Raw genomic sequence first — 12139 nt, 5'->3', positions numbered from 1 at the left:
AACATTTTAACAGTACTGGGTTTGGAATGGTGCCATCTTTAGTCTGTGCCTTAATTAATTTGTTTTGTATTACCATACATTTCTGCTGAGGAATAAATGACCAGTGTTGGAGCCTGCGAAGCCTCATTTGCACTAGAATCTTATATTGAATGTGTGTGATTTGCTCCTTTCAGTGTAACACATCACCATTCGACCGTGTCAAAGCTAATACTCAGATCGTTGTGCTTTCCTTCTTCAGTGGGATGAGGGCCTCCTCTGTGTGCTGCTGTATCGCCCCTGCGCTGTCTGGCCTGTCCTCTCTCCCTCCCTCTGCTCTCACTCTGGGCTCCTGACGCCTCTCAGGGCTCATGCGGCGTTTCGTCTACTGTAAGGTGGTGCTGACCACCTCGCTGGTCTGGGTGCTGGTGGACGTCTTCCTGCTGCTCTACTTCAGCGAGTGTAACAAATGCGATGACAGGAAGGACGGCTCCCTCCTGCCTGCTCTCAGAGGTCAGTCAAACCTCACTGTCCTGTTGGTTCTCTCTGTAGGGTTAGTTTTTGTTTTGTGGACAGCAAATGAAATCTGGGATGTTTACCAATCAAGTAAAGCAATGGGAGTGGTGATAGAAGTGCAAAAAGCCCTCAAAAATCTGCAAGACAATAATGACATAGCAGAAAAAGGCCCTGGTTTTGCTCAGCAGAGTCTTCAGAGGGGTGAGTGGATCAATTAGACCTGTGTTGATGGCAGCATTTTGTGATGTGGGTGTAGACAACAGACAATAGCTGCTCTTTCTGCCTCCATTTTCCTCTGTTTTTCCTGATGCCTCAGAAAAAAATCACTGCACTTTCTTGTTAAAAGGTAAAATGTGAGTGACAGATACAAGTGACATGCAACACAATATCCCATAACCAGAATGAATCCAGCACTGCAGTGGATCTCATTATAAGTGAAATCGCTGCCTGATCTTGTCGTTGAGGTGCTTAGCACCTCATCTAACTACACTGCCTGTCTGGACACCTGTTCATCCAGTGTTTCTTTTGAAATCAAGGGAATAAATAGAAAGTTTGTCCCCTCTTTGCCGCAGTAACAACCCCTCTTCAGGGAAGCTTTACACAAGATACTGGAACATTGCTGTGAGGATTTGATTGCATTCAGTCACAAGAGCATAAGTGAGGTCAGGTACTGATGTTAAATGGTCAGTTCTGGATCACAAACTCCACTCCAGCTCATCCCAGGGTTCATCAACCCTCAGCCTCATAGTCACTTGGCTGTGAATTATGAATCAGCAAAAAGTAGGAAAGTACTCATGCGCTTAACATGATGCATCAAATTCAAGGGTTCTCTCTCACTGTTCACAAGTTCTACTCAATCACACATTGCCCAGGCCTTCTTACATGGAGCAGACACTGTAGGCTACCAAGACACTCTATTAGTCAGTGTTAAAAAGACATTTATAAATAGTGTTGTCTACCTCTCCCTCTGTACGCTTTCAAGTTTTAAACAAGTTGTCTTCCTCTCCTGACTGTAAAATGTCTTAGAACGCTTCCCTGGCAGTGTGGCTTGATGTCTTTGCTAATGCAGTTTGTATGATGAACGACTGCCTGTCTGCTGCCAGTTCCTTGCTGTATAATCCCCAACATAACTGGTTCCTTCACTTTACTTAGATGCTCTTCCTAGTAAATAGGTTTACGACCCGCATGATAAGCGGCTTTTCGGTCTCGAAAGAGGGACAGTCGCAGCTGCCGAGTGGAAAGAGCCTTTTTGCTAATCTACGTGAAGGAATATTAAATATCTGTTATGTTCTCTGTGCTAGTAAATTGATGATGGTTAGGTGTCCAGAATAAAGTTGTCAGAAATGCTTGTGTTAGTCTGCAGCAGGATTTGAAATTATCTGGAAAGCAATTAGGGAATTAAGTAGGCAAATGAGGTCTAAGCAGCCATTGTGCCAAGAAAAGCAGGGCTTAGAGCTGTGACAGTCTGTTACCCATTCACAGTTTTCCTTTGTTACAAAATTGTGCCAGGTGGAAGATTCTGTGCTATTTAGGTCATGATTTCGGTTACAGTCACGGACTGATGCAGATGGAGAAGCAAAGCTCTTGCTTTATATTTTAACTGAACTTCTTATGCGTGATGGCCAACCTATTCCATCATCTCAGATTTTCCAAAGTTTTTAGCCTGATCAGATGGTGAACATGAAAACTAGTGTTAGATTTTCAAGGTCAGTGTAGACAGTGTTTGCACGGGTGCAGTAGGGGCCACTTCCAAGAACAGTTTTGTATTTCATCAGTTAGAAATAACAAATATATTTTTGTTGAGTTATTTTTATCCCTCTTTCCATCTCTGAATTTAGGAGTGCCCATCTACTGCCCATCAAGACTACACATAAGACCCATTTATAGTTAATTGGCCCTGTATCTCCAGCACTCTGATCTGAATCAGTCAGTCTAATATAAAATAAGAGATGTACTTTTATTTTTTTTAATAATGTCCTTTAAATTTGTGCTTCCTTTATGTCAAACTGAATTCTTGTGTATCCATGTAGGGGTGGGTGATATGACAAAAATATCATGATACAAAAAGACATTTTCACAGTACATGATACATGTCACAATACTCTGACACACGAATACAGTGCTCTCGTAGTGGCACATTTAAAAACATCTTGGATACACTCTGGATGCAGTTATATTCATTCAATGTTTCACATACTGTGCTTCACTAAATCCCCTTAAACAACACTAATTATGCTCTCTTTATAACATTTGACACATGCACTTACTCAGACTATATCCACAATAAGCATGTTGCTTGTCACAGTAAAATTTAGCACAATAACAATAAAATATTCTCATATCATGTCTGTGACAAAGACCATACACAAATTGAGCCAAAAACACTACAGGGCAGGTTTACTAACACTTTGCACTGTTGCAAACCCTATAAAAAGTGACTGTCGCTGCTCTCTTGCCTGGCTCATTGCCTTATTGCATGTGCATTCATGGGAGCTTCCCTCTCAATGTGCAAAATACTGGGAGGAGATACTCAGACTTACCAAATCTGACTGTGCTATTTAATGCCTGCGAAAAGCTTATCTTATTTTTGATGCTAACATGGCTGTTATTGTTTGTGCCTCAGAAGGAAAAGGAATGCATTAGTTTTTGAAATGCATTAATTTATTTTTGATAAAAAAAAAACAAATTTGTGAATGCCTACCATGTCACATTATTCTGAATTATGTGAAGAAAATAAAGCCTAAAATAGTTTCTATAAAATAATATTTGAAACTGCTGTTCTCTAACATTTCAGGAATATTTTGCAACACTCATCAAAGTGTCTTAATGATCAAAGTATCATCAAAGTGTCTTATAATGATTTGACGCTTTTCTTTTCCAAATAATTGTTAAAAGCACACATTAAAATTGTTTTTGTTTATTATTATTTTGCATGTAGTGCTGCTTCATAAATGTCACAGCCTTTGATAAGCTGCATGTCGCTAAAAGGTTATGCTTACCACAAGTTTAAAATCAGTTTCCAAACAACCAGGATGCACTCAGTGAAATCAAACAAGGAATTTACAACACTGTACAGTCTCCAAATGCACCCAGCACAGAACTCAAGTTCAGCTCATTCCTCCAGTTGGAAATGAACATGTGTTTTGACACAGGAGATCAAAACATTAAAAAAAATTCTATGTGTAAGAAATTGAGCTCCACACAAAAAGCATTTAAGGTGCACACATTGATTGCCATATTAACAGCTTTTTTAATCTCCATAAAAAAGCATGCCCAGTGCCAAGTGTTGGCCCAGCACTGGACTGTAGAGCAGTGGAACTGTGTTCTCTGGAGAGAAGGAGCTGCATCCAATACTTTCTGGATAGGTTAGTGTGGCATTTATGATCCAGAACTGATCATCCAAAATCAGTACCTAATCTGACTAATGCTGTTGTGGCTGAATGCAGTCAAATCCTCGCAGCAATGTTCCTTCATCTAGTGTAAAGCTTCCCAGAAGAGTAGAGGCTATTATTGTAACAAAGTGGGACAAATGCCCTTTAAAGTTTCTTGATTTGAGAAGAAACATTGTATGAACATATGTCTACAAACTTTTGGACTTACAGTGTAGCTCTCAATCTGGAAGTTTCCTCCTGCAGAGATTTTCATTTTCCCCAAATCCAATCTAAGACACCTGATCCACCTACTCCTCGTCTCCTGGAGCAAGGTGTGCTATAGTGGGGGATGGAACTAAACTCTGCAGCAGGGTAGCTATTCAGCAGCAAAGCTGAAGATAAACTCTGCCTAATGTGCTCTTTTAAAGTATAATAAAAAGTTTCCACAGTTTTTTTCTCCTTTCCCATGAAATACATCAAGACACCATTCCTGTTTAAGTCAAGAGTTACTTTAGTAGACATAACACTGGAATTTAATACTTATTAGTAGAGGCTCTGATGCAGTTACTTTATTTTAGGTTTTACACTTATTGATCTTTTCTAGTCTAAACCATCCTAATAAATACATTTTGTAGTGATTAAAAGAGAATTGCAGGCTTATAAGTGAATTAAATAAACAGAAATCTAGAATGCAATGGTACTATGTTTTCCTGGTCCTGTTCGTAGTGCTGCTCAGTGAAGTTTTGAATTTCATGGAGACTGTTGAGATGCAGTGTGTGTCTGAGTGATACATGAATATCATATCAAATGTCTGAGACCTCATTGACTTGTTTTCTACCAGAGCCAGGGCTTATCTATGAGTCATTTTTGCAGATGCACCACCCTAAATTCAACTCAAGCTTTCAGCTGAGAGAAAAGAACACCCTCAGTGTACAGTACTGTACAAAAGCTAAAGACAAACTTTCATTTAATTAATTTCCAGTCAAAACAGCCATTAAGTAAAAGTTATTTGTTTTTCAAAAGACATTTCTAAGGACATATAAGATATATGCTATAAGATAATCTGCTTAAGTAAAGAAGGGGACAATGAAAGGAAAATAAGTGAAGAAACATGGATTTCTAGAACTGAAGTTAAAAAAAATCAGTGTTTAGCAGATGTAGAGAAAATGGGTCTTCTAACAACTGCGCAAGACCTGCTAGAGCACCAAAACAGTCCCCATCAGATAAACAAAAGCTTGCATCTTTGAGAGAAGGGACATCTTTGAGGGAAAATCAAACTCCAATCTTGCTTCAGATCTGAACAGACAAAGAGAAAAAAAGAATAAAAGTTTGCCTTGCAGCTGTTGCAGCACCACCAGCACACCATGAGAGAGCGTTTTCAGGAAAAAGAGCTGTGAAGACTGAGTGAGAGGCTGCTCCTTTCTGCAGTTCCTTTTTCCAGCAACCCGTTTCAGCACAGCAGGTTATGTAGTAACACTACACAGAAGTTTGCTTAAAACAGTGAAATTAAACATGCTTGAGTTTCTGCTCAGAAACTTGTAAGCTAACTTTGTTCTGATTTGGTGTTTTTTGGTATGGTTTTGTATCTTTTGCTGTGGATTTAATAAACTATGCTTTACCTGTCTATAAATTGTGTCTAGTTAAAATAAAACAGCTAAAGTTTCCTGTCAAGTCAGCTTATAGGCTAATGTTATCATAGCTTTCCTTTACTTTGGGCTGTTATTTTTAGGCTAATAATAACAATAGGAGACCTTTTGTATTTCTGTCATATCATTTATGTCCTTGTTCATGTTTTGCAAGGGAAGGTGTTCGGTGTGTAGAACGTTGCAGCACAGCTTTATCTGTTTTATCTCGCGCTGCTACAGAATACTCTGAAGCCAGACAACACATCTAGACTGATATGGACAGAGACTACACATAAAAAAGAAGCTAAAATAAAGCAAAGTTTACAAGACGAATATAATCACTTTAATGCATCTTAAAGCCACAAACAGTGCGTTTTCTGAATAAACTAAACTGAATAAGCTGTACACCAGTAATATCATCTCCTAAGGCATGGCACATTCATGAAAAAAGAATCTCACAGACACAGAATCTTGTATAAACTTGACATTTATTAGCACGCTAGAAACAGACAGAATCATTCCAATAACATGATGTAAACTGGGCCCACTCTTTGTTCTCAAATGTGTGCTATTTTTGGATGTGGCTGCTACACAAGACAAGACAGCAGTGTGTGTATGTGTGTGTCTCTGTGTGTGGGGATATCAGATCCCTCCGCGTCCCGCATAGAAATGATTTGACACTTGGTTAGCCTGAAATGAGAAATAAAGGGCACAGGCTTGTGAAGCGCACCATGCAGAAGTTATTGATAGTTTTTTAGCCAGCCTGTGTTTTCTCTTCAGATGTTGGTTTCTCGTTTGATGTTTCTTCTTTTTTTCTTTCAAATTTCATATTTTTATGTGATACCGAGACATGGCAATACCCCAGATGATTCTAAATAGCTGATTCTTATATTGCAGATATAGTGTGTCTTATGTATTGATCACACATGCATACAATATTTTCCCTTGATATCTCTGCCATGTGCAATGAAGATCAGAGCCTGCGTAAGGCCACCCGAGCTTGTGTTTGCTCTGCGGTTTGTGGAGTAACCCTACCCAACCTTGCCCTCTTCACTAGCAGGTTCATCTCAGCGTCTTAACAGAGAAAGCCATCAAATCAGTCAAGACCTCAGAACACGCTGCTCATCTATGCAGGCTTCCTGTTGAATCCTCTTAGCAGACCTGCTGCAGATGGGCTTACTAACCCATGCAGACCTACAGCCTTACTGCAGGAGGTCGTTAAAGAGATGGAGAGATAAGCCTACACGATGGTGCTCTCTCTAACCTTGGGGTGCTTCTAATGACACAGTTCCATTAATGGAAATCGAATGAATCATAGGGATTTGACACTGATCAAAACAGCTTTACACTTTCAGGATTAAGTTGCAGCTTTTGCACATCAGATGTTAAAACTGTAATGGTCTGATGATTCTTTGCTGCTCTTGTCTTGACTTTCAGTAATTAGGCAGGCTTTTCTATGGGGAACTGAAAACACGAGATTAGTAGCGTCTAATCATGGAGTTATGTCTCAGTGTCCTCACATGAATGGATGCAGATTATCTAATACAAATTGCTATACATTAATCAGGAATATGGAATTTAACAATAAGCATTGTTAAATTTATCAGCCCTGTATCTTCTTTTGTGTGTGTATGTTCAATACCCACAGCTGGCATCTCTGTTCACATCTGATCTGGTTTTTGTTTGATGCTTGGCCCACACTACAGGATAGTCAGGCTGATTTTGAGGCTAATTCGCTCTTCCCAGTGAACACAAAAGGTGTCCTAATTTCAGGGTGGTCTTAAACATTTATCTTCCCAACAGTTATCTTGTCCTGGGGTGCATGTGTAATCCAATCTTAATCCAGTCTACTCACAGCTCAGTAGTGAACCCTTTTGTATGAAATGCACTCTTGGTCTCATTTATGTACAACCAATAAGCATTTATCAAAATATACAATGAGTCGGTAGTGTTGGACTACACAGCATTCTGAATAGAGATTTTTTGTAAGGAAAATGTAGTCAAGGACTTAATCCTTGTGTAGGAAACTAAACCTGTCCAAAACTTTGTAAACATCTGCTTCTTCATTATTTCTTCCTGCAGTAATATCATATACTTTACTGGGAAGCTTTACACTAGATGTAGGAACATTGCTGTGAGGATGTGATCCTCTATGGGATCTGTGATGTTATGCTAGCTCCAAGCTAGCAGTGGGGTACATTCACTTTACCTTATTAAACATTGTAAATGTTTTACTTTTTTTTTTTAAAGTGCGCGGCTAGCACCAGCAGTCTGTGACTTGCTGTCATATGCTATGTTTGTTTTGATCTAATGTCATATTTGTTCACAAGAAATTCTTCAAGATCCTAAGTTAGTCAGGATGGTGGTTCATGAGCTGAAAGTATGTGGTGTTTTATTTTGGACAAATCTGGAACTGTAGCGATTCAATGACCAAAGGGAAATATAAGTGGAATCTCTCACATTTTTAACATTGATTAGTCAGAGAAAATTTAGGATAGAAAATCCTGTAATGTGGGCCAGGCATAACGTGCTTTAGACAGCTACTGTGATAATAGATGTTGACCATACTTTTGCCCATAAGCACAGCCTGACAGTGTTCTCTAAGTATTTGGTGATGATTCCAGTGTAGTGTTTCTGAAAAAAAAAGTTGTTGTATAGCCATGTGTTAGGTTATAGTCCAAGGACAACACATTGTGTAAAATGGATCACTTTTTCAGAAAATCAGGTCACTGCTCACATTCTTTGGCCAAAACATCCTTTTCTGCCTGCTGCCAACACTCCATTTCTTAAAGTTCAGTGATCATGTTGCACAATATCCTGTGGTATTTAATTGGATGATTGTGATGAGCAGCTGTTTTTACCTACTAAATGAAGAGAAGTTAATTTTTTGGCTGCATGGATTTAGTCTGCGTTTTGTTCCTCTGTAAATTCTGTGAATGCTTAGCTAAACTTTTGCATTTCTTGTCCTCTAGCGGTGATGTCTCGTACTCATGAGGGTCCAGGGGAGATGGGGAAAGCTGTGATCATCCCTAAAGAGGACCAAGAAAAAATGAAAGAGCTCTTTAAAATCAACCAGTTCAACCTGATGGCCAGCGACATGATTGCACTCAACCGGAGTCTGCCTGATGTCAGACTGGACGGGTGAGGATTTGGGAGGGAAATCACTTATGATAGTAATAATTATATGTGCAGTTTTATATGTACAAATTTAAACATGATAAATCAGACAAAAAAAGTTATTTTTGGATGTTTTATTCAATATGTTAAGCTTTTTTGGAAACAAAAAGAGGTTTTTGAATGACAAATAATACAATAATTTTATCATAATTTTATTCTTGTTACAGCTTTCTCAGTAATTTTAGAATCATTCACAGCTCTGGTCATCATTCTGGACTAAAATTTCTACCACTTGTGAAACATGTGAAGCTGCACAGGACTAGCATATTAGAACAACATTAATCAGCAACCACATTGGTTTAGTAACATTGAAAACTTCAGTTCCACACTTCTTCTTAGTGATTCCAAACATTTGAATGGTAGTGTACATGTTTGGCTGACAAGCACTGATTTACCCTAAAAATCCTGCTAGCAGCTATAAGGCAGCAGGGTTCAGTCCCATTCCCTTTCTAATTTTTTCAGTGTTTTTTCTGGTACAAAACAAGTTCCAGCTACTGGCTGACATCAAAAAGAATTGGTTATTTTATAAAGATGAAGCTGTTGTATTTTTAGAATAAAGAACATGTTTTCAATATTTAAAAAACAGTCTGCTTATTTAAAATGTTTGCCTTTTTTAAATATCCACCCTCTCTCCATTCCGTTTCTCGTTCAGTATAAAGTATAGTTTTGCTTTTCATCTGATGGGCAGCTAATTTAACCTTTTTCAAAAGAAGAACACTGAGATATTTTTATATATAAAGAAAAATTGCTGTCCTCATCTTAAAGCTTGCATACTGTGAGTGTTTTCTCTCCTGCCAGTGACAGCTAGATGAGAAAGGTCTTTGTTTGCTGAATCCCAAGGCCCATTTGTGGAGCATAATGAAATCCCGCAGAGCTGTTAGGGCGAAACATTACTGCATTCATCTTGGGCTGCTGATTTACTCTGCTGCTTGCCTCTCTAAGAGAGGCATCACTCTTATTCATGCTGATGCTCACTCTTGCAGGCATTTGTTAACATCTGTTTCTCTCCAAATGCACTTTTTCCTCAGTTTACCAACGATGAGGGTACTTCTCTCCAGTTTATTTCAATTTTTCTAAGTGTAATATTTCATTCTCACCGTCTGGTGGAAAACAGTCAGCTGATAATGCTTTAGAAATCACAGCAACAAGCAAAAAACAGAAGCTAATCAACATACATTAAAAAATACTTACAAAAGTGAATAAAGAGAAAAAAGTTGGAATCAAAATAAGTTCTGCTCTTCTGTGGGAGACGGGGCCAGAGTATTGCTGCAGTAATAAAGTGGCATGACCACGATATTACCACCTAAATCAATAATACACTGAACAGAGATTCATTTGGAATACATGAGGCTGTTACAGGCTAGCTTTTAACAAACCACAGGCACAGGCAGTGGGCTGCCGCATGCAGTTTAACGCCGTCCTGTGCCCTCTTTCCCTCATTCTGTCATGCTCTTGGTGTATCAGAGAGGGAGAAGAGGATCCCCGCTGTCCTCTCTGCTCATGTCCCCTCTCTTTTGCTCTGCACTCATCCATCCTCCATCTCTCTCCCTCCATTATCGAGCCGCCTCCATCTCTAATGCAGCCTCATGCCTTATTTAAGATCTGAAAGGGACATAACACCCTCCCCACACCAGTCCCTGTGTGTGTGCTGCAGACTGAGACGTCCCATTGAGCTGAGGAGACTCTGTCCTTGCTGTCAGCGGTTTGGGTTAGTTTTTGGGGAAGAAGGTTGCACATATTAGCTTCGAGTTAGTGAGCATGTCCTTTGTAAGACGCTTTTAATAGGTGCCCTATGTAGAAGGGCAATGTATGCATTCTATGCAAGCTTTTGCTCTCTGCCCTTATGATTACACATGATTCAGCTAATTACAGCGCTAAAGGGGATCATGTCAGCAGAAGCAGGTCGGTTACACATTGCCCAGAAGAAAAGCCCACACTGTAGGGGCTGGCTTATTCATCTGGGATGCAGGACTATTTTCAGTAGTACACCTGAACTACATACACCTAGTTGAAGAATCGTGTCAGCATTCAATAACTATGGCACTATAGTGGTTGCAGTTAATTTTTTGACATATTTTGAAATATCAGCTGGCCCTTACATTGTGTGAAACCTTTATGATGAATAGACCAATAGACATGGTCCAAATTTACTTAGAATAAACATTCATATTAACTTGCATTGAAAGCTAGGAATGTTTTTTTTCTTCCTATGTAAAGTTACCAAGATTCAAGGTTTTGGTCTGATAGCATGAAATGTTACTTTATTTCTTTAATTCTAGCTGTAAGACGAAGGTGTACCCCGATGACCTTCCCAACACCAGCATTGTGATCGTTTTTCACAACGAGGCGTGGAGCACTCTACTGCGCACTGTCCACAGTGTCATCAACCGCTCGCCTAGACACCTGCTGGTGGAGATTCTACTGGTGGATGATGCCAGCGAGAGAGGTAGAGCTGTCTGAATGCTAGCCAGCTTAATTGTGTGTTTCTTCAAGGCGAGTTTTATGAAGCATAAACTCTGAGAGGTCATGCCAGCACTCTCACATTAACTGTGGTTTTGAGGTCAAAGCAAAGAGTGAATGTGAAAGCTTGGTTTACCACACATTTTATTTTCTTTGGCAGATTTCCTAAAGAAGAAGCTGGAGGATTATGTGAAGACCCTGGAGGTTCCGGTGCGGATCTTGCGGATGGAGCAGCGCTCTGGCCTGATCCGGGCCAGGCTGAGAGGAGCTGCTGCCTCCAGAGGCCAAGTCATCACCTTCCTGGACGCTCACTGTGAGTGCACGGTGGGATGGCTGGAACCGCTACTTGCCCGGATCAAAGAAGACAGGTGAGTTTACATGCTTCAGCAAAAGTGGGGCTCAGAAAGGTTAGGGAGTAGAGTAAAGCTTGTTTTAGAGGTTGCATTGCTTCTGGTGGTTGACAGGGAAATGTATTCAGAAGGAGCTGCTGGGCCTTTCCACTGCCATGTAACACAATGAATATAAAGAGAACAGAGCTTTTGTGTTTCTGGTCTGTTTAATCACACACACAGATGAATGTATTATTAATAGATGTTCAGACGGCCAAAGCCATTGCTGTTGACAGAGGTGAATGTGTGATTTTTGTTTATTTGTGTGTGTGGAAGAACTCAAGGCGTATGATTTTTGGCGTCAGTCCTGGTAAGGGTTCACAATAGAACATGACAGCTCTGTGTGCTGAATCACTTTAGCACATCATCACAGATAATACAACATTTTAAAAGTCCTAAAAGGATAACCACTTTTCCAGATATTTAGACAGTGTACTAGAAGATTATCTTCTCTGAATGCTTCACCTTATCAAAGCCCCCTGACTTATGGTTTTCTCTGGTCTAATCTGCTTCCCCATTAGAAAGTGTGATGCAGTCTCTCGCTTTTAAGTGCTTTGCAGCTGTCCAACCTCCATCTCTAATACATTTACATCTGAGCAGCTTAAGGTGCTTTAGAATTGCATTT

General features: G+C 39.8%; 1 protein-coding gene across 1 annotated transcript in view; it reads left to right on the top strand.

Annotated features, from left to right (window-relative positions):
- The window catches only part of galnt13 (UDP-N-acetyl-alpha-D-galactosamine:polypeptide N-acetylgalactosaminyltransferase 13), a 49002-nt gene that overhangs the window by 6140 nt on the left and 30723 nt on the right, over positions 1 to 12139 (top strand). The window contains exons 2-5 of the mRNA XM_036565962.1: positions 239 to 489; positions 8461 to 8629; positions 10945 to 11111; positions 11286 to 11493. Of these exons, the coding sequence (XP_036421855.1) occupies positions 348 to 489; positions 8461 to 8629; positions 10945 to 11111; positions 11286 to 11493 (686 nt within the window). The 5' untranslated portion in view covers positions 239 to 347. The remainder of the gene's footprint in view (positions 1 to 238; positions 490 to 8460; positions 8630 to 10944; positions 11112 to 11285; positions 11494 to 12139) is intronic.

Source organism: Colossoma macropomum, unplaced genomic scaffold (genome assembly GCF_904425465.1).
Source record: "Colossoma macropomum unplaced genomic scaffold, Colossoma_macropomum, whole genome shotgun sequence".
NCBI classification, from domain to species: domain Eukaryota; kingdom Metazoa; phylum Chordata; class Actinopteri; order Characiformes; family Serrasalmidae; genus Colossoma; species Colossoma macropomum.
The sequence above is the reverse complement of the archived record's forward strand: the minus strand, read 5'-3'. Positions and strand labels throughout refer to the sequence as shown.